Below are 22,488 nucleotides of genomic sequence, written 5' to 3' on the forward strand. Positions count from 1 at the left end.
ATACGGGCGAGTCTTTAGGGATCCAGACTCAAGCGGGAGAAGCAGGACTGTCTGGCTTTGGTCAGAGCGAGTGCAGCTTTCTCTCTGAGCTTTGCAGCGGGTGCTGGGACTCAGAGAGGCAGAGCCCCTGGGGACAGGACTGAGAGCCGCCATAACTGCTCTCTCCGGCCCACCCTGTTGATCCTGTGCGACCCGCCCCGCCCAAGCCCTGCACACAGGCATTTGCCGGATAGCCTCAGGCAAAGGCTAGATTAGCACCTCCCTAGAGGACAGAAGTTCTCTCACTGCTGACACAGCTGACTCTCATAGCCACTTGGCCTGGAGGTCAAACCCTCCCTGGAATTAGCTACAACAATTAAGATTTAACTATAAGACTGGGAACAAAGACCACTAGGGGGTGCACCAAGGAAGCATAACAAAATGCGGAGACAAAGAAACAGGACAAAATTGTCAATGGAAGATATAGAGTTCAGAACCACACTTTTGAGGTCTCTCAAGAACTGTTTAGAAGCCGCCGATAAACTTAATGAGATCTACAAGAAAACTAATAAGACCCTCCATCTTATATTGGGGAACCAACTAGAAATTAAGCATACACGGACTGAAATAACGAATATTATACAGACTCCCAACAGCAGACCAGAGGAGCGCAAGAATCAAGTCAATGATTTGAAATGCGAGGAAGCAAAAAACACCCAACCGGAAAAGCAAAATGAAAAAAGAATCCAAAAATGCGAGCATAGTGTAAGGAGCCTCTGGGACAGCTTCAAGCGTACCAACATCAGAATTATAGGGGTGCCAGAAGATGAGAGAGAGCAAGATATTGAAAACCTATTTGAAGAAATAATGACAGAAAACTTCCCCCACCTGGTGAAAGAAATGGACTTACAGGTCCAAGAAGCGCAGAGAACCCCAAACAAAAGGAATCCAAAGAGGACCACACCAAGACACATCATCATTAAAATGCCAAGAGCAAAAGATAAAGAGAGAATCTTAAAAACAGCAAGAGAAAGAAACTCAGTTACCTACAAGGGAATACCCATACGACTGTCAGCTGATTTCTCAACAGAAACTTTGCAGGCCAGAAGGGAGTGGCAAGAAATATTCAAAGTGATGAATACCAAGAACCTACAACCAAGATTACTTTATCCAGCAAAGCTATCATTCAGAATTGAAGGTCAGATAAAGAGCTTCACAGATAAGGAAAAGCTAAAGGAGTTCATCACCACCAAACCAGGATTATATGAAATGCTGAAAGGTATCCTTTAAGAAGAGGAAGAGGAAGAAAAAGGTAAAGATACAAATTATGAACAACAAATATGCATCTATCAACAAGTGAATCTAAGAATCAAGTGAATAAATAATCTGATGAACAGAATGAACTGTTGATTATAATAGAATCAGGGACATAGAAAGAGAATGGACTGACTATTCCTGGGGGGGAAAGGGGTGTGGGAGATGCGGGAAGAGACTGGACAAAAATCGTGCACCTATGGATGAGGACAGTGGGTGGGGAGTGAGGGCGGAGGGTGGGGCGGGAACTGGGAGGAGGGGAGTTATGGGGGGAAAAAAAAGAGGAACAAATGTAATAATCTGAACAATAAAGATTTAATTAAAAAAAAAAATTCTGAAAAATAAATAAATAAATAAATAAATAGATCCTGGCATGTAATGTACAACACAGGGAATATAGTCAACAATATTGTAAGAACTTTGCACAGTGACAGATGATTACTAGACTTACAGGGAGATCACTTTGTAAGATATATATAAATAAATGTTGAATCACTATTTTGTACACCTGAAACTAATATTATGTCAACCATCTAATCTAATAAAAGAGAAACATGGTAATTAGCCATACCGCTGGTACCCTTCCCATTGACTAATCAGGGCGATATGCAAATTAACTGCCAGCCAAGATGGCGGCCGGCAGCCAGGCAGCTTAAAGCAAACATGAGGCTTGCTTGCTTCAGTGACGGAGGAATCCAACGTTCCCCACCTGCCGCTGCCGGCCTCTGAGCTTGCAGTTTGAAACACTGTTACAAATATAGAAGCTAAACAAAACCCCAGAAACCTGCTTTCAGCCAGCCGAGATCTCAGAGCTGGAGTTGAAACAGTGTTTCGATTATAGAGCCCAAACAAACCAGATGCCTGCGAGGCCTAAGAGCTGGAGCCAAGCCTCAGAGCTAAAGCTGGCCCAGAATAAAAAAAAAGAAAAGAAAAAAAGGAGCGGTTGGGAGCTTCAGTCACACGCCAGCCTGAAAACAGCCCTCAGCCCCTCAACCAGACTGGCCAGGCACCCCAGTGGGGACCCCCACCCTGAAGGGTGTGTGACCAGCTGCAAACAGCCATCATCCCCTCATCCAGGCTGGCCAGGCACCCCAGTGGGGACCCCCACCCTGATCCAGGACACCCTTCAGGGCAAACCAGCCGGCCCCCACCCGTGCACCAGGCCTCTATCCTATATAGTAAAAGGGTAATATGCCTCCCAGCACCGGGATCAGCGTGACAGGGGGCAGCGCCCAAACCCCCTGATTGCCCTGCGGCTCTGTGTATAACAGGGGGCGGGGCCACAACCTCCCTATCCGGGCTGCTCTGTTCATGACAGGGGAAGGAGCCCCAACCCCCTGATCAGCCCTGCTCTGTGCCTGATAGAGGGGAGCTCCCCAACCCCCTGATCGACCCTGCTCTGTGCATGACAGGGTACAGAGCCCCAACCCCCCTGATGGGCCCTGCTCTGTGAGTAACAGGGGGCAGCGCCCCAACCCCCTGATTGACTCTGCTCTGTGCGTGACAGGGGGTGGCGCCGCAACCTCCCCATCGACCCTGCCTTGAGTGTGACAGGGGGCGGTGCCCTAACCCCCCAATCGGCCCTACCCTGAGCGTGACTGAGGGTGGCATCACAACCTCCCAATCCGCCCTGCTCTGTGCATGACGGGGCAACGCCCCAACTCCCCAATCAGCCCTGCTTCTGAGCCCGACCAGGGGCTGCACCTAGGGATTGGGCCTGCCCTCTGCCACTCGGGAGCAGGCCTAAGCCAGCAGGTCGTTATCACCCGAGGGGTCCCAGACTGCGAAGGGCACAGGCCGGGCTGAGGAACGCCCCCTCCCCCCTGAGTGCACAAATTTTTGTGCACCGGGCCTCTAGTCCTATATAATAAAAGAGAAACATGCAAATTAACTGTCCCTCTGCTGTGCTCAAGCCACGCCCACAAGCCATACCCACCAGCCAATCAGGACTGAGTATGCAAATTAACCCAACTAAGATGGTGGGCGGCCACAGAGCAGGAGCGAGCAGGCAAGCTTCCCTCCTGAACGGCCCTGGGCTCCACTGAAGGCTACAAAGTTTCAATTATAGAAGATAAATCCCAGAAAGAAAAAAGAAAAAAAGAAGAGGCTGGGAGCTTGGCTCGTGGGGTGGTTGGGGGGGTCGTGGCCAGCCTGAAAACGGCCATCTTCCCCTCACCCAGGCTGGCTAGTCACCCCAGTAGGGACCCCCACTCTGAAGGTGGTGTGGCCAGCCTGAAAACAGCCCTCAGCCCCTCACCCAGACTGGCCACACCCCATGGGGTGAGGGTCACCACTGGAGGGCTTGACCAGACTGCAAACAGCCATCAGCCCCTAACACAGGCAGGCCAGGCACCCCAGTGGGGACCGCCACCCTGTAAGGCAGCGGTTCTCAACCTGTGGGTCACGACCACTTTGGCGGTCGAAGGACCCTTTCACAGGGGTCGCCTAAGACCATCCTGCATATCAGATATTTACATTACAATTCATAATGGTAGCAACATTACAGTTATGAAGTAGCAACAAGAATAATTTTATGGTTGGGTCACAACATGAGGAACTGTATTTAAATAGCCAGAAGGTTGAGAACCACTGCTGTAGTGGGTGTGGCTGCCTGAAAACGGCCCTCAGCCCCTCACCCAGGCTGGCCAGGCACCCCAGCGGGACCCCCACCCTGATCCGGATCACCCTTTAGGGCAAACCAGCCGGCCCCCACCCTTGCACCAGGCCTCTATCCTATATAGTAAAAGGGTAATATGCAAACTGACCCTAACAGCAGAAAGACTGGGAATGACTGGTCACTATGACACACACTGACCACCAGGGGGCAGACGCTCAATGCAGGAGCTGCCCTCTGGTGGTCAGTCGCTCTCACAGCGGGGAGCTCTGCTCAGCCACAAGCCAGGCTGATGGCTTCCAGTACAGCGGTCGTGGTGGGAGCCTCTCCTGCCTCCTCAGCAGTGCTGAGGATGTCCGACTGCAGCTTAGGTCTGCTCCCTGCTGGCAAGTGGGCATCCCCCAAGGGCTGCCGGGCTGCCAGAGGGATGTCTGATTGCCAGCTTAGGCCCAGTCTCCCGAGGAGGAGGCCTAAGCCAGCAGGTGGTCATCCCCTGAGGGGTCCCAGACTACGAGAGGGCACAGGCCGGGCTGAGGGACCCCCTTCCCCCGAGTGCACAAATTTTTGTGCACCAGGCCTCTAGTATTTTAATAAAAAATAAAGTATGTGCATTTTATTTTATGTCAATTATACCTCAATAAAAAAGAAAAAAGACTTCATGTAAAATTTTAAGGCCATTTTCTAGCTTTAAAAGATTCTCAATCATATGCCCCCTTCCATTCGAGTAACTAGCGCCACTCAACAACCAGCACTGAAGAAGAGTAGGATGATCACCTCCGACCAAGCATTTCAGAGAATCCCTCTCCCTTTCCCACCAGGGCCTTGCCCAGTGTCCTCCCTGACTTGACACCTGGAGTGAACTTACCAATCATGTGTGTGTCAACAGCTCGATCATAGTAGTAAGAGAAAGCATAGAAGGAGCTTCTCTGGATCTCATCTGGCTGGTGAAGTTTTCCTTGGACCACCCTCAGGACTTCAGCATAGCAGGGTTCAAAGCCCACTTCCCCTGCCAGGGCAAAGTGCACAGGGACACGGTGAGAAAAATGACAGGGAAGAACCACTCTCTGAGACAAGCTACTGGCGCCAACGAGGACACAGGAGGAGGAAACAACGACAGCTGAGGCTCAGGACAAAAGGCTTACAGAGGTGAGCGAAATTCCATAGCCTCGCCGTCTGGAGGAAAGGCACCTGCTTCTCTATGAAGCGCCCTCCCTGACCTGTGCTCATCAAAAACAGCCCCAGTCAGCCTAGAGCTGCTGCCTCACAGTATGTTTCATGGTGCTTATGAGAAGTAGCTAGAAGGCTTGCCTGCTTCCTTTACTAGAAAAATCAAGTTCTTCCTTGATTTCAAGGTCTATGCCTTTTATGAAACTTAAAGTGAATTATTCTCCCTATCATCTCAATTTTCAGGTTCACCCTGCTGAGGGCAGAGACCCTTAATGCATGAGACCCCAGGTCTAATGAATCCACAACACTGGGCCAGGGAAAGAGCAGGATACAGAACGACAGCTGTTCACTGTCACTTCCCACTATTTCCTGGAGGCGTACCAATCTCTCTTTGCAATGAGTCTCTGCAATATGGCAAGTTTCTCTTGAGCTCTGTAAAAAGTTTCACATGGAACTTCTCCAGACTTCAAGTGTAAAAATAATTTCAACCAGTGAAAAAACATCACTTGCCTTCTTGGATGCCGCCATACTGGTATTTCACACCCCCAAAAATCCACTCTGCTTCTAACCATCTTGGTAGACAGGCACTTCGAAAAGTACGTCCCTCAGTCCCTGAAAGGAAAACACCAGACCACAAAGTAAGAGGCAAGGATGTGAGAGAGGGAGGCAAGCAAGAAGCCACTAAGGTGGAAAGTAATCACCAAGGTGGCTGGGCTTTCCAATCATATTAAATTGGTTCCATGACTACATCCTAGGACAGGAATTCTTAACAAGGGTTCATGGACGGGCTTCATGGTGTTGGTGAAGCCCCTAAAACTATGAGCACATTTCTGTCATATGTGCATTTGGTGGAAGGATCCATGGCTTTCATCACATCTGAAAGAAATCCCAAACCTACAATGGAATAAGTTCCCTCCTTTCTAAAAAAAAAAAAAAAGGGTGGGGGGGTGGGGGTTGAGAAATACTGTTCTACTTTTCTCATTGGTTGTTATGAGGCTTAAATGAAACACATTTATAAACTGAAATGCTATACAATCATCACCACAATAATAGCTTACTGGCTATTATTGCAAAGTAATACAAAGTGCTTTAAATGTAAAATCTTACTTAAGGTGAGGAAAGGGGCACAGAAAGGTAGCTAACTTGCCCCAAATCACAAAACTGAAACTGAACCCAATTCTACCTGACCGCAAAAGCTGAGCTCTTGCCCAGCCCATGTGGCTCAGTGGTTGAGTATCAACTCATGCACCAAGAGGTCGCTGGTTTGATTCCTGGTCAGGGTACATGCCCAGGTTGTGGGCTTGATCCCCAGCCAATCGATGTTTATAACTCTCTCTCCCTCTCCTTTCCTCTCTCAAAAAATCAATAAAAACATACAAAGAAAAAGATTCGGTTAAAAAAAAAAGCCAAACTTTTAACCCTTCTACCACCTGTGAGGAGGTGAACGGAGTTGCTCAGCTATTCCACCCTGCAAGTGGATTTTTCTGCATCTGTATCTCCCATGTAAAGCCAAGGGCTTGAGTAAGCTTCTACTAAATTTGCTCTCTGAGCCTTGAATTTCTGCAGATACTTCAGCCTCCTGGCCACAGGCTATTGCCCCATACAAACAGACCTTATTCTAGAAATGACTAATAATGCATACCAAAACTTATCTGAACTCATAAAGGCAAAAAAGAATTTGCCATTATTATGTCCATTGTATAACATACTAAAGGCCCGGTGTACGAATTCGTGCACCGGTGGGGTCCCTCAGCCTGGCCTGTACCCTCTCAATCCGGGACCCCTAGGGGGATGTCGGACTGCCAATTTCGGCCCAATCCCTGCAGGCCAGGCCAAAGGACCCCACCAGTGCAAGAATCCATACACTGAATCTGTGCACCGGGCCTCTAGTATGCATATAAGATCTTTGGTTAATCTCTTCTCGTCCTCCCCCGCCCTCCTTCCCTCTGAGATTCATCAGTCTCTCCCATGTTTTCATGCCAAGGTGTTGAGCACCTGCCCCCTGGTGGTCAGTGCACATCATACCTACTGGTTGAACGATCAACTGGTCACTTGGGTTTTTATATATATAGGTGCTTCCTAATTTAGCTTAACTCTTTCCTCCACAGAATCATTGCCAAGGGAGGGAAAAGGATTGGGTTCACTCTCACCAAACCCCAACCAGCACAGGTACCCAGACGAACCTTCTGTTTCCAGGGCTCCCAGAGTTGCTAGTCTTGCAGCTTTCAATCCAAATCCCAAGTAACTGTAAAATACAGGATTGACTACCTTCATGCTGGTCCTGAAGTCCTCCAGCCTAAAGCTACCTCTTTCAAAAGTAACATGGTTCCTCTGTAACCTATTCATCTAGTGTGGCTAAGTGGTAATTTCTGCACAGTTTAGATCAGGGCCCTGTAGTAACTACTCTCCACAGCTATGACTTAAAGGTCAGAGATAGTGACGCTGCCTAGGGTCCCACCCTGGGAACTATCCCCAGAAAAGCTCTCATCTTAGCTCCCAGACTCACTGTGATCAAATCCTAGGCTGGATTTTGAACATCTGAAGGCAAACTCAATAGAGTTGGCACAGAGCTTTGGCTGAGCTTTTACTGAGTGTCCTCTTTATAGAGAAAACTTTTGACTCTTTAAGTCATATATGTTGGAAGCCAAGAATGAATAAATCCTTGGATTCCTTGGTACAAGCATGTCAAACCCACAAGTTTGACATGCTTGCCTTGGCATTTGGTAAGTGAGTTGATTTTCAGGTAATAGGCCTTCAGGGAATGGTAAAGACCATGTAAGGCTTGTCAGATGCAATAATAGATGTGAAAATGCTTTAAAAAGTTAAAAGAGCCCTGACCGGTTTGGCTCAGTGGATGGAGCGTCAGCCTGTGGACTGGAGGGTCCCAGGTTCGGTTCCGATCAGGGGCATGTAACTTGGTTGCGGGCACATTTCCGGTGGGGGGTGTGCAGGAGGCAGCTGGTCGATGTTTCTCTCTCATTGATGTTTCTAACTCTCTATCCCTCTCTCTTCCTCTCTGTGGAAAATCAATAAAATATATTTTTTTTAAAAATTAAAAAAAAAAAAAAAAGTTAGAAGACTTGCCCGGCCGGCATGGCTCAGTGGCTGAGTGTAGACCTATGAACTAGGAGGTCACGGTTTGATTCCCAGTCAGGGCATGTGCCCGGGTTGTAGGTTCAATTCCCAGTGGGAGTCATGCAGGAGGCAGCCAATCAATGATTCTCTCTCATCATTGATGTTTCTATCTCTCTCTCCCTCTCCCTTGCTCTCTGAAATCAACAAAAATATATTTTTTTTAAAAGTTAGAAGGCTCATACTACATGAAATATTATTCCTCCCTGTCCCCCTCCTCACCTATATGTATAGAGCTTATAAGTTCTATTAAACATCTCAAAGGAAGTGAGGTAGCCCCTAGGGGTTTGTTCCAGGGTGTTCTGAAAATTAAAAAAAAGCAAAAAGGCTATTTAGAATCTGTGATTATTCTAAGGATGTCATCACCACCATCCCTGTCCCTCCCCCAGAAAACAAGAGATGACAGAGACAGATTAAACTGCTAATCTCATATGGCCTGAGGAAGCAAAGGGACTCTGAACAGTGATAAAGAAAAGTCCACTCAGTTATTAATTTATTCTACTCAGCCTATTTGTGGTGGAGCTGCTGCCTAAAAATAGGGCACCACTTTCCTAGCACCATGATATGCCTGCCAAGTGAGTTGCTAACCAAACCTTCATGGTAATGACTCACCTGAAACTGGGGTAGAAATGTGATTTGGGTGGAGGCTCCCCCCAGGTCCAAGGTCCCCACAGTCTCCTGACTGTGGCCATGCAGCTGACCTGTGGATGAGAGCCAGTTTGAAAATGTTCTGCTCCTGGACAGCCCAATACTCCTTGGTCTGCAACTTCTCTCCTGCCCTGGAGGAATTCCATAAACACTCCATTGCTCCCTGCCCCCACGGATTACAGGCAAATGTTAACCACGAAGGACTCTTGCTGCAGCTGAGGCCTTGAAGGCAGGTTATAAACACTAAATCCTGTCTTTCCTTTTCTCTTTTTTACAAAAGGAAAGAATAATACAGGAAAAAAGAAAGGTAATTTTGCAGTGACCCTGTGTGAAACCCAGTCAAAATCTTAAGATACACTTGAGAATGTATTACCTGTCAGAAAATTCACAGTGATCCAAGCTAATATGCCTAAAAAAGACAGAAAGACAAGGATTACATCACAGAGCACTTTCCCTCTCTTCTTGGGCCCCATCTTTGTTCTCTTTTCTCTCTAAAGTTCATGTCTAAAGCGCACACTTCCCTTCTCCCCATCCTACCATTTCCTGCTATTCCATTCCTCTATGCTTATTTGTTTCCCCTTAGTTCCTTTTTCTTCAGTACCCCCATCCTGTTCACAGTCCTTTAATCAGATCTTTTATTAACCCTGGCCCTCTCCCTCTAGAACATATATCAACACCTCTCCACCTTCGTAGGATCCATCCATGATGCTAACACTGTCATCTGGTACCAGGAAAGGTGACTTCTTGAAGATCTCTTTTACCTAGAGAAAAAGGAAAAAATTTGAATTCCCTAAGGCAATAAAATAGATTTCCATATTTTGGCTATGTCCTAAAAGGCTTAGAAAACTACTCTCTTCATTTTCCCTAAATAAAATCTTAGAACTCATTCATTTTCCCTAAAGAAACTAGAAAAGGCCCAGCCGGTGTGACTCACGGTTGAGCATGAACCTAAGAACCAGGAAGTCAGGGCATATGCCCAGTTTGCAGGCTGGATCCCCAGTTTGCAGGAGGCAGCCCATCAGCGATTCTCTCATCATTGATGTTTCTATCCCTCTCTCTTTCTCCCTTCCTTTCTCTGAAATCAATAAAAATATATTTTAAAAAGAAAAAAAGAGCTGGAGAAGGAACTAAGCAAGCTATTAGTGGTTTCTTGTAAAAAGAAAACACAGGGATTCCCTTGACTTTAAAATAAATTGCAACCAAATCATCTACATTTATAGGTGAACTGGACCTAGGAAAGGGCATACATTTGACCTTGCTCAAATCAGGATCCTGTAATTTTTTTAAAACACCTGACTAATTCTACCTGGATATGTACTGGAAGCTAGGAGGACCCCTTCCCACTCCATTTCTTAGATTAGCAGATAAACTTGGAGAGTAGAGAAGAGTTGGGCCTGGGGGGCTCCTTAGGCTACAATAAAATTTCTGCTGCTCTCCTATCAAATTCTAGTTTTTGTCCTTAGTGGTAAAGGAGCTCATGTCCCTGGGCTGAAGTACTCTGCTGCCAGCCCCTATCAAATCCTGGCACATGGCTAGGGACTCAAATTTGAATTTACTTATTCTATTTTAGAAGATGAGAATGAAGAGCTTGCGCAAATGCTCTTGACTCTCCATAAATATAGGTCAATAATGTGAGTGTTATGTCTTATTTTTATATGATTATCATGTTGGGGAGGGAGAGGTCCCAAATAGAGATAGGAAAAATTCTAGTCTTGGTTGTTCTCATTTCTGACAGGACAAAACACTTCTTGCAGTGACCTCTGAACACTGTTTCAACCAGGAAAGGTCAGTTAAGTGATCCATAAACAAGCATTTAGGAAGATAGATAAGCAAACAGGAATAAACATAGTTTCTGCTCTTGCCCTCTCCACTCCATGCCTCTGCTCACAATTAATTCTCAACACTGCAGCCAAGAGTGGTGTTTTAAAAACAGACATCAGATTATGTCTCTCCTTAGCTCAAACCCTCCTGTGGCTTCCTTCTTAGAGAAAAAGCCGAAGTCCTTACATAGGCCTTTGATGCCCTACATGATAAACCCCTCCCACCTCTCTGAACTTATCTCCTACTTCCCTTCCATCACTCCCTCTCCTCTAGCCACCCTACCCTGGATGCTGTTCCTTGAACATGCCAAGCACATTCCTGATTTAGGTCTTTACACCTGTTTCTCTAGTATGGAATATTTTACTTCACAAACGTTTTACATAGCTTGTTTCTTCATTCCCTTCAGATCTCTGATCAAATGCAACTTACCCATGATGTCTTTCCTGACCACCCTATTTAAAATAGCATCTCTCTCACACTACCACCAGCATTTCGATCTGCCTTACCCTGCTTTATTTTTTCTCCATAGCTTCTAAAGTACCTGACATACTTTGTATTGACTTGTTCATTCATTTTGTCTTGGAAACTAGGATGTTAGTTCCATTAAGACAGGGACAGTGTTATTTTTGTTCCCTGCTCTATGTCCCACTTCACCAGTGCCCAGTACATAGTAAAGCACTTATATGATGAATAAATGAATGAATGAATGGATGAATGAATGAAGAATAGGGATTCAGATTTTCATAAGGACATTCCAGGCAGTTTGTCCTTGGGCAAGGGACTTAAGCCCTCTGTACTGACAGTCAAAGGAGAATCTATAATAATAAAAGGTAATATGCAAATCGACTGAATGGCAGAACAGCGGAACGACCTTCCGGACGAAGCTGGGGCTACGAGGGCCAAACCTCTTGTACAAATTTCGTGCATCAGCCTCTAGCGGATTTATAAGACTGAATTAACACACCTAAATACAGAATCATTTTTTTGCTGTGATTTTTTTTTTGTTATAATGGGATTCTGCATATATTCTTCACAATATTAAATCTTATTAATCTTATTAATTTACACATTTTTGTATAATAAAATGTACAATAATGTTTAAAATATTGAGTTTTTTAAAACTCTCTGTACTTAGTTTTGATCTGAATGAGCGATAAAATAGATATCTTTAAAAATCTTTCATACTTTACAATTCCATGATTCTTCTCAAAACCTTTATACTGAGAGAAAAAAGTAAGACACATACAAAAAAGAAATATAAAACTGTATGACTCCATTTACAGAAAATGTAAGAACACGTAAAACGAATCTATAATGACATAAAGCAGATCAGTTGTTGCCTGGTTTCACTGGAGGGGGAAATTGACTACAAAGGGGCACAAGGAACATATGTATTTGTCAACATTCATTTAATTGTATACTTAAAATTGACACATTTAATTGTATGTAAGTTATTTCTCATTAAAGTTGATTAAAAACAATTCTGCTGTAATAAGTTTAGAAAATTAAGAGCATCATGATCCTGGCCAGTGTGGCTCATTAGGTTGGGTGGTCTCCAGTGCACCAAAAGGTTGCCAGTTTGATTCCTGGTCAGGGCACATGACCAGGTTGTGGGCTTGATCCCCGGTAGGGAGCGTACAGGAGGCAGCCAATCTATGTTTTGCTCTCACATCAATGTTTCTCTCTCTCTCTCTCTCTCTCTCTCTCTCTCTCTCTCTCTCTCTCTCTCTCCCTAAAAATTGCTAAAAATATTTTTTTAAAAAAGAACATCATGGATAGAAAGTGCTTTAAAATTTTTAGGAAAAACTCCATAAATTCAAGAGTAATATTTTGAAATGCAAATAATTAGCTACAAAAGAGCCCAAAGTCACCACAGTGCTTTAGCAATGGTGCAATACTAAAGGTTAACACGCCAGAGGGCTTTAAACCCATAAAGAAAATATTTATATAGGGAAAAAGAATTACCCAAGATGCAGATGATTTCAAATATTACCTCAAAGAGCAGAGCCTGGGCTTTCTGTTCTGGCAGTAAGCGCAGTCCCGCTGTTGCCTTCAAAACCACTGGGGTCCTTTTCCAATGACTTCGGGGGATTGAGTCTTTGGCCACCTCCAAGAGTTCTTGAACAGTCTCAGCACCCTTCAAAGAGAGAAGAGCCGCTCATGCAGTAAAGAGTCCATATGGTGGCACTTGTATATTCCCTCATCGTGTTTCTGTAGGAGCAGAAACCTAGACAAATGGGCTTCTTTGAAGGAGAATCCATTTCATTTTGGTTAAGTAGTAATAAAAATGATTCTTTTATAGTGTGGTCATTTTAATTGACTGCTATTTTGTGTCTCATATAAATTAGCTTCAGGCCAAAAAGTTGAATATAGTGAAGGAAACACATAATGAGGAGTTAGAAGGCTTGCTTGCTAACCCTGTGCCTACCATAGGGGCTTCCTGGACTTGGCTTCCTCTGCTGTGAGATGGGATAGATTCCTCACACCACCACAAACTGCTGTGTACATTAATGAGGCAGACTGTGTGTAGCTTCCACACAAAGGCCAGCTGTAGCTATTATTATGCTACACTTTATATTATTTCCATTAGGACAAAATATGTCAGGTTCATTTTTACATCACTGACATCTACATGCATGGTGCACAGTAATGCTCAATTTATGATTAATTCAAAAGCATTATTTTAAATCCTCTGTTTCCCTGAGTAAACACCTATCCTGATACATGCTGCCTCTTATAATCATTATAATTAACAGCAACCATAACACAATCTTCTTCTCTAAATGTTGACTCAGTCTTTTATAATGCAGTTGCTTTCAAGAGCTCCTAGTTTTCTAGCATTTTTGCCATTTCAAAACAGTGAGCTGAGAAAATAAGCATCTTCTCAGTTCTCCAAGTTCAAACTATTTTTAGCACTAGGTTTCCCTTTGGTTAGTGATTATGCTTGAGGCACTGAATAATATCTTTACAGCTGCTACCAAAGTTCAACATTCTATTTTATTCTGAATTATTATATTTTAATGTGGCCTCTGACACACTGGGTGTTGCATATGTTGTGGGTGCCCCAATGTGAAACACACAACAAAACCATTCATCCTCTGCCACCAAAGATTTTTTCATCATATATTCTTGCCTAATTTCCAGAGTATAGGCATGGTCTGTCCTATATCATGGTGTTCTGAAAGGAGTTCAATGGGTCAACATTCCCTAAATTGTCTGTCATGTTTATATCTCATACCCTATAGAACTTCATGTTCATCTTCTGCATCTACATTAATCAATGCAGCTGATGGCTTCAAATAAAAATCTTAAACAGTAAATACAAAGGAAGCAATCTCTTAAAGAGATTCTAGCCTCCTTCCACCAAAGCCTTAATGAGTTCAGGATATAAAATTTCTGTTATCCAGGAGATTAGCAGAGGACAGAAAATCAATCTCACACATAACCTCAGTATCAGTAGTGTACAGCACGAGTTATTTAACAGCAGCTGTGTGGTGAAATTATCAAGATATTGAGAATCTAAACATCTTATTAAAATTAAAAAAAACAACAACCAACAACTCACCTGCTTAGGTTGATCTACAAAAGCAGAAAGTCCTGGCTTCACAGAATCAAAAATTTCCCCTTCCAGAACTGGAAGCTGTCCTATTTTGTCCAGGGATTAAAACAGAAGAGAGATGGCTGATTACCAAAAGTTAAGCTGCTTCTGATACTGGGCTGTGTGTCACACGACCTCCTAGATTAACCTGCTATTCCCTGAGCTATTCCAGGTGATCCCCCCTGTGAGGAATGGCTTGCAGGAGTATTGAGGAGGAGGACAGAGGATGATAGGCAATCCCTGAGAGTCCCCTTGTCATTTCTCTGGTGGACACCTAGTTCCTACTCCTTTCCCTAGGCTTTATATGTAACCTGAAGACAGAAACCCTGGAAATTCAGAAAAAATTATACTTCAGGGTCCCTTCTCCCCTTCTCCAAGGATGGTAGTGATCCTTCTCTCAAGACTACCTCAATATTCTCAATATTCTGCACCCGGAAGTATCAACCACCTTTCAAGAAAAGGAAAGACAGCCATAACCGGTTTGGCTCAGCAGATGGAGTGTCGGCCTGCGGACTGAAAGGTCCCAGGTTCGATTCTGGTCAGGGGCATGTACCTTGGTTGCGGGCACATCCCCAGTGGGGGTGTGCAGGAGGCAGCTGATCGATGTTTCTCTCTCATCGATGTTTCTAGCTCTCAATCTCTCTCCCTTCCTCTCTGTAAAAAATCAATAAAATATATTTAAAAAAAGAAAAGGAAAGGAAAGACAAATTTCAGCTATACTTCTTGGACACATGGGTTTCAAACTACAGGCAACCCAGATCCCCCTTAATCTCACACTGAATTAAACATTATGTACTCAATTATAATCCAAAATGTTCTCTGAAGAAAGACATTCAGGAGCCATAAGATTCTGTAATGCACATTACACACTCTCAGTACATTTGTTTTTACTAGAGTATGGATTTATTGACTCTGGTGAGGGTACCAGTTGCACTTACCTGCTATTTTCTGCACAAAGGTGTAAACATGAATTCGTGTTCCAGTGCTCCCTGCATCAAACATAATTCCATACAAGGTGCTGGTACTGACATTGATGGGGCACATGGAAGACAGGAAGACACCCTCAAACCAAGTCTGCTGGTCTCTGTGGAAGATAGTGCTGCAAACACAGGATGTCACTAACATGAAAAAGGCTGCTCCCCAGGAAGTGGCCATTCTCTTCCCAAGATGTGGTGAGTCTCTAGACCTTTGTTGTAGAAGCAGTGCCGCTCAAACACCTGCAGTGGCTTATAGGATAAAGACACGCAAGCTTAGATCAAGTGGCCTTTTTGTTTACACCTGTAAAAGAAGAAACACCCATCATAGAAGTACCACCCCTTTCCTAAGGTGCTCCTTCTTCTCTATTTCTAATAACCAGAACAACCAGATAGACCAGGGTGACACAGACTCTTAGGACCTTTTCTGAAGGCTATCTGGTTGCAAAAGGAAATTTGGGTTTTAAAATATATTTAACCAAGCTCTGCTTTTAACTGTAGGGTGGATCTCACATATTCAAAAGCTCTCTCTGACACCTTGCTCCTATTGTAGTCAAATTTTATTCTCGCCACTTTGACAACTTTGTCTTTAGATCATATACTAACCCTCTCTCCCTGCTACCTCTCTTTCTTCTTTTTGATATAAGAAGCTTCAATTTCTGAAATAAAGTTATAAAGTTCCAAAGGAGTTATAAAGTCCCAGCACCAGGGTGTTCCCAACCTTCAAAAATCAGGTCTTTGGACTGACACTGTGACCAACAATGTTGACATTGGCTTGCACATGCAACCACATTTCAAGGAAATAATCAACTTAATTTAAAACAGCTAAATAGGCCTTAACCCAGGGGTGGGCAAACTTTTTGACTCGAGGGCCACAATGAGTTCTTAAACTGGACCTGAGGGCTGGAACAAAAGCATGGATGGAGTGTTTGTGTGAACTAATATAAATTCAAAGTAAACATCACTACATAAAAGGGTACGGTCTTTTTTTTTTTTTTAGTTTTATTCATTTCAAACGGGCCGGATCCGGCCCGCGGGCCGTAGTTTGCCCACGGCTGGACTAGACCTTATATAACTTACTAAGTGATCATCCTGATAAATCTCATACCCAAATGACACCATACATAGTTAATAGGATATTATTGACTATATTTCCTATGCTATAATTTACATCCCATTACTATTCTGCAACAACCGATTTGTACTTCTTAATCCCCTCACCTTTTTCCCCCCATCCTCCCAGCCATCCCCAAATCTGCAACCATCACAATGTTTTCTGTATCTATGAGTCTATATCTGTTCTGTTTGTTTATCTTGTTTTTTAGATTCAATTGTTGGTAGATATGTGATTTGATTGTTTATTTTTTATCTTTCTTCTTCTTCTTCTTAAAGAAGAGGCTTTAATATTTCATGTAATAATGTTTGATGGTGATTAACTCCTTTAGCTTTTTCTTGTCTAGGAAGCCCTTTTTCTCTCCTTCCATTAGAAATGATAGCTTTTCTGGGTAATTTTGGTTGTAGGTCATTGCTTTTCATCACTTTGAATATTTCTTGCCATTCTCTTCTAGCCTGCAAAATTCTGTTGAGAAATCAGCTGACAGTCTTATGGAAGCTCCCTTCTAGGTAACTAACTGCTTTTATCTTGCTGCTTTTAAGATTCTCTGTCTTTAACCTTTTGCATTTTAATTATTATGCGTCTTGGTGTGGGCCTCTTTGGATTCATCTTGTTTGTCTACTTCCTTCACCAGGTTAGGGAAGTTTTTCTGTCATTTTTTTCAAATAGAATTTCGATTTCTGTTGTTTTTTTTTCTCCTCACCCGAGGATATTTTTTCCATCCATTGATTTTTAGAGAGAGTGGAAGGGAGAGGGAGAGACAGAGAGAAACCTCAATGTGAGACACATTGATTGGTTGACCAGAGCCGGGAGCCTGCAAGTGAGGCACGTGCCCTTGACCAGAATCCGGAATCGAACCTGGGACTCTTCAGTCCACAGGCCGATGCTCTATCCACTGAGCAAAACTGGGTACGGCTCAATTTCTTTTTTTTTAAAAATATATTTTATTTTATTTTTAAATATATTTTATTGATTTTTTACAGAGAGGAAGGGAGAGGGATAGAGAGTTAGAAACATCGATAAGAGAGAAACATCAATCAGCTGCCTCCTGCACATCTCCCACTGGGGATATGCCTGCAACCAAGGAACATGCCCTTGACAGGAATCGAACCTGGGACCCTTCAGTCCGCCGGCCGACGCTCTATCCACTGAGCCAAACTGGTTTCGGCCTCAATTTCTTTTTAAAAAATATATTTTCATTGATTTCAGAGAGAACTGGAGAGGGAGAGATAGAAACATCAATGATGAAAGAGAATCATTGATCAGCTGCCTCCTGCATGCCGAACACTGGGGATCAAGTCCACAAACTGGGCATGTGCCCTGACTGGGAATTGAACAGTGACCTCCTGGTTCATAGGGCAATACCCACCCACAGAGCCACACCAGCTGGACGGTTTTCAACTTTCTGTTCTCTCTCTTCTATTTCCAGCACTCCCATTATTCAAAGTTGTCCCAGAGACTCATTATACTATCTTCATTTTTATTTTTTATTTTTTGGTTGGGGGTAATTTTCTTTTCTTTTTGCTGTTCTGATTGGGTGTTTTCTGCTTTCCTTACATTCCCAATCTCTGATTTGATTCTCTGTTTCATGTACTCCACTGTTGACTCCCTATAATGTATTCATTTCAGTTAGTATAGTCTTCATTTCTGACTGGTTCTTTTTTGTTTTCTATCTCCATTTTTATGTTTCCTCCCTCTTTGTTGAAGTTTCCACTAAATTCATTGAGCATACTTATAACCAGTGTTTTGAACTCTGCATCTAGTAGATTGTTGCCATTTTGTTTAGTTCTTTTTCTGGAGTTTTGTTCTGTTCTTTCCTCTGGAACGTGTTTCTTTGTTTCCTCATGTTGGCTGCCTCCCGGTGTTTGTTTCTATTAGGTAGAGCTGCAACATCCCCCGAACGGCAGGGTGGCCTTATGTACTAGGTGTTCTATAGGGTCCAGTGACACAGCCTCCCTATTCACCTGAGCTGGGCACTCTAGGTGCACTGTTGCAGGAAGCCACCACTTTCCCAATACTGCCATAAGAGTGCGCCAAGGAACGCGGGAGGCCAATGGACCTTGGACGTTAGCAAGGCTGTGTTGAGATAGTGGTGGCTCAAAGCAAATTCCTGACTTAACAGCCTCCAAGTAAATGTTTGCTGAACCTTACTGATCTTCACTGATGTTTATTGACCTTAGAGACGGTTTGTCTGCTACCTGTTTGCTGTGCTTTACTGAGGGCAAGATGTATATCTAAAATTGAATAAAAAGCGGATAAGGCCAGGTTTCAATGTGCCTCTCCAAGAACCTGGCCCCCCATGCCTTCTAAATTCATATTTCTTGTCTAGTGTTTTCATTTGTGCGTCAGCCCCTTCTTCAGATCCTGAACCCCCGCCGCAAAAGGTTGCGGCACCCTGTACTCTCCGATCCCCGCCCCAGGTGGGCTATGTACACCCTCCTGTGTAGTTGAGCCTTGATTGCTGTATGTACAACAATGGGAGGGATTTATCCCCCAGGCCAATCAGCTGCAAGGACTGGCTGTGACCACCAATGACCGTGGAAGATCAGCTATGCAGGGCCCACCCCACAAAGCAAGACTTCGGCAGGGCTTGGTGCCTGCTGAGTCCACCTCTGAAGTGTGCCACATGTGGAGGTGGTTGGGTGGTGCTTCAATGTGGTCTGAAGCTGTCCACTGGGTGCACTGACTTTGGGCCTCCCAGGAAGTTCAGGCTAAGGTCAGCTGCTGCCTGTGCTCTGCCTGGGGCCACGCAGCATGAGCTACAAAGTGATCTGCAGATGGCTGCTACTTGTGCTGGGCTTGGAGGTGCCCTGATGAGACCAAGCTGCAAACAAAGGCTGCTGCTACTTACTAGTGCTGGACCTGGGGTCACTTTAGTGAGAGGTATGGGGCACACTGAGGCCAGATGCTGCTTGAGAGATTTTAGGAAAATCTGAAGCACAAGCCAAAACAGACCATTCATGTGGAAAAGCCACTGGAAACAATTTGGGTGGGGTCTCAAGGAATCACCAGGGTGGGGCAAACAGTGTGAGCCAGGTTGATGGAAAACTCAGATATGGCTCCCTCCTACTATCTCTGCAGAGGGGGTCTCCAAAAAAGAACAATGGCCTCTGCTGGCACTTTCATCGGGAAGAAAGCTGTCCCCTAAACTCTTGCCCTAATGTCAGATAATTTAGTTCCCCATAAGTCCCTGGTTCCTTTCAATCTGCTGCCCCAGCACTGGAGCTCAGAGGGAGTGAGACCAAGTTAGTCCAAGTGTGAACCCTTTATGAGGCAATACTCCATCTCACTCAGCTATAATCCTTGCTGGTTTTTACAGTCAGAAGTCATGGGGATCTCTCTTCCAGGTACTAGAACCCTGGGCTGGGGGGCTGGGTGTGGGGCTGGGACCCCTCGCTTCTCAGGGGGGACCTCTGCAGCCAAAATACTCCTCCCAATTTTTATCCATTACACATGGATGTGGGATCAGCCTGTTCTGTCTCACCCCTACTACCAGTCTTACTGTGGCTTCTGCTTTAAATCCCTAGTTGTAGGATTGCCATTCAGCTAGATTTCAGATGGTTCTGAATGATGGTTGTTCTGTAGTTTAGTTGTCATTCTGATGTGCCAAAACAGTTTTTTGGGGGGTTTTCTTATCCAGCTTAATCTCTGAAATTCACCTGGTATAAGCCATAGTTACTGGTTAAACAAGATCTAATTCCAAAGTCCCCATTTCCCAGTCCCCTTATCTCTAATAGAATACTCAGTATATTTGGAATACTGAGTGAGGATTTTCAATCATTCTGAAGTTTGTTGATCTCCTATATCAAAACGTAACACTCTCCACAGGGGACACATAAAATAAAAGCAAATTAAAATTAATTGCATTTGGAATTTTAAACTATTTAAAAGAGAGTTGTTCTGAGATACTACAAAGGCAGAGTTAGAATTATCAGTATGAACACTCTTCAAGGCTGAAGAGTTAAGAATGAGAGTTATTGGTTAGGAAAGGAGAATTTTTAGAATCTTACACAAAGGAAACTTCATCCCATGAAATCAACCACTGAAACCAGGGCAGATGCCTGGCCAGATTCATACTCACGTCTTAAATTACTCCCTTTGGCTGATTCTTCTTTTACAGAAAATAAGCTGGTCATGTAGATCAATCTAAGTAACTGAAAACAGAAACCACCTTTAGGATTCTCTGAGCATTAACAGATCCTGGCCTTGTCCAGAGCTCAAACCATATTCAATACCTGATCCCTTTTCTCCCCAGGAAGTGTATTTAGGGACTTTCCAGTCACCAGTCTTCCCCCATCTCCATGACTGATGTACAGCTTCTTCAGGGCTCATTCATATTTTCTCTATTACTGTTGTTTCTGAAAAACCTCTCCATCTTCTATTTCCATTAAGCAAGAATTTGTTTTTCAAAAGAGATTTCAAAGGGAAAAAAAATGCATACTAGGTATCCTTTTTTCATGGAGTGAAAACTGCAGAGTCATACCAGGTGTTCAGTGTACTAGTAAAACTAAACATTAAAGACAGCAAAGGATGAACACATAAAACGCCTCTTTTGCTCTCATTCCCACCTTCTAACACCACTTCTAATCTCATTTTTTAAAATGAGCTACTTTAAGAATGGTAATAGAAAGGTTTACAATTTAGAATACATAGAATAGTGTCCTATTTACATGACACCAGCCTGCACAGCTTGCTCATTCGCTTTAGTTTTTGCTCAATTGCCATTAGATTCTCAGTGAGACCTTCCTTGTCCACTCTATAAAATGCAACCCACCCAGTCACATACACATCTACCTTCCTTCCCTGTTATATTTCTCCATAGCACTTCTCATCTTCTAATGCACTATATAATTTACTATTTTGGGTGTGTTGTTGTTTTTTTCATACTTTCTGTTCCCCAACTACCTCTTCCCCTTCCCAATGTGAGTTATACACGGACAGGAATATCTGTTTTGTTCACTGATGTGTTCTTGGTGCTGGAAGAGAGCGACCACAAAGTAGGTGTTGAATAAATACTCTGAAGGGAAGAACAGTGTTCAATAGCTCAGGGACTGGATCTCACCCACTTAAGAAGAATAGAATAGCTGACTTCTTTCCAAAAGGAGATTTCCTACCCTTTGGAAGACCAAGATTCCAAACTTCCAAGGAAGGATTGTTTCTCCAAATGTGTCAATTATATTAAAAGTTTTAGATGCTACTGAAAATAATGTACATAGTCAGGTTTATTTTGTTTAAACTGGTGAGTACATATCAGTTTATTTAAATCCACTACTTTCAGAATTGGTCTTCTCAATATCTCTTGCTCTCTATCTCCTATTCACTCCCAACAAAGCCCCATCTTCAATTCTTTTCATTGAGACTTTGGTGCCAGCCAGTGTTTGTCACTATGCTCATCGCCTTCTAAAGTCTTTTCAGTGTATCTTTGTCTCTATAGTAAACACTATTTTTCCCTTGTCTGCCTCTCCAGAGCTTCACTTCTGGGCTCCCTCCCTCCTTGTCACTCAGAGCCTGAGAGACCACAATCCCACAGGACCCATGTCCCACCTGGGTGCTCACCTGCTCGCATGCCTGCCTGTTCTCTGTGAATCCTTGCTGTCACCGTTGGTTGCCTTTTGCTCTTTGCTCCTATTTCAGCCCTTCTGAGTCAAGCTACCTTCATGAAGCACATTCACCTTTGTGCTAGTTTGCAAGTAACTGTGTGGCATTTTGCTAACTCACTCCCTTCTTTATCCTTCACTCCTCCCTTACCCACCTTTTTTCTGGGTACGCGATAGTCTGCTTCATCTACTTTTATGATAGTTAAGTGCCAACTGGTAGATTATTGCTTATAGGACAGAAGTTGCTCAGGAACTGAATTCTGTATTCTTTTTACAGAAGAAATTAATTGCCCACTAATAAATGTTTTACAACGTTATTTAATAATGTTATTTTTACAGTTACAAATACGTAACTATGTAATGTTATTAATTCCTTACTAATTCATGTTTTTACAACACAGCCCAATAATAGAGAAATTAATAGTACTCCTGATAACTTCCATCCCTGAAATGAGTTTAGAAAGCTGGGCATTGAATTGTCTAATTAATAAGCGTTTACTGAGTATCAAATATATAACAGACACTGCGCT

General features: G+C 43.6%; 1 protein-coding gene across 9 annotated transcripts in view; it reads right to left on the minus strand.

Moving 5' to 3' along the window:
- ENTPD5 (ectonucleoside triphosphate diphosphohydrolase 5 (inactive)) overlaps positions 1-22,488 on the minus strand; it is a 32,015-nt gene that overhangs the window by 5,360 nt on the left and 4,167 nt on the right. The window contains exons 1-12 of one of the 9 annotated variants that reach the window (XM_036312756.1): positions 21,918-22,057; positions 20,443-20,515; positions 15,212-15,490; positions 14,241-14,320; positions 12,669-12,812; positions 9,540-9,615; positions 9,228-9,263; positions 8,819-8,907; positions 8,429-8,508; positions 7,258-7,319; positions 5,585-5,686; positions 4,773-4,913 (exon numbers count right to left, since the gene is read on the minus strand). In XM_036312756.1, the coding sequence (XP_036168649.1) occupies positions 4,773-4,913; positions 5,585-5,686; positions 7,258-7,319; positions 8,429-8,508; positions 8,819-8,907; positions 9,228-9,263; positions 9,540-9,615; positions 12,669-12,812; positions 14,241-14,320; positions 15,212-15,428 (1,027 nt within the window). In that variant the 5' untranslated portion in view covers positions 15,429-15,490; positions 20,443-20,515; positions 21,918-22,057. Of the gene's footprint in view, positions 1-4,772; positions 4,914-5,584; positions 5,687-7,257; positions 7,320-8,428; positions 8,509-8,818; positions 8,908-9,227; positions 9,264-9,539; positions 9,616-12,668; positions 12,813-14,240; positions 14,321-15,211; positions 15,552-20,442; positions 20,516-20,596; positions 20,804-21,917; positions 22,062-22,488 lie in introns of those variants that run through there. The other 8 variants (XM_036312707.1, XM_036312730.1, XM_036312722.1 and 5 more) reach the window with 8 other exon arrangements.

Source organism: Myotis myotis, unplaced genomic scaffold (genome assembly GCF_014108235.1).
Source record: "Myotis myotis isolate mMyoMyo1 unplaced genomic scaffold, mMyoMyo1.p scaffold_m19_p_1, whole genome shotgun sequence".
Taxonomy (NCBI): Eukaryota; Metazoa; Chordata; class Mammalia; order Chiroptera; family Vespertilionidae; genus Myotis; species Myotis myotis.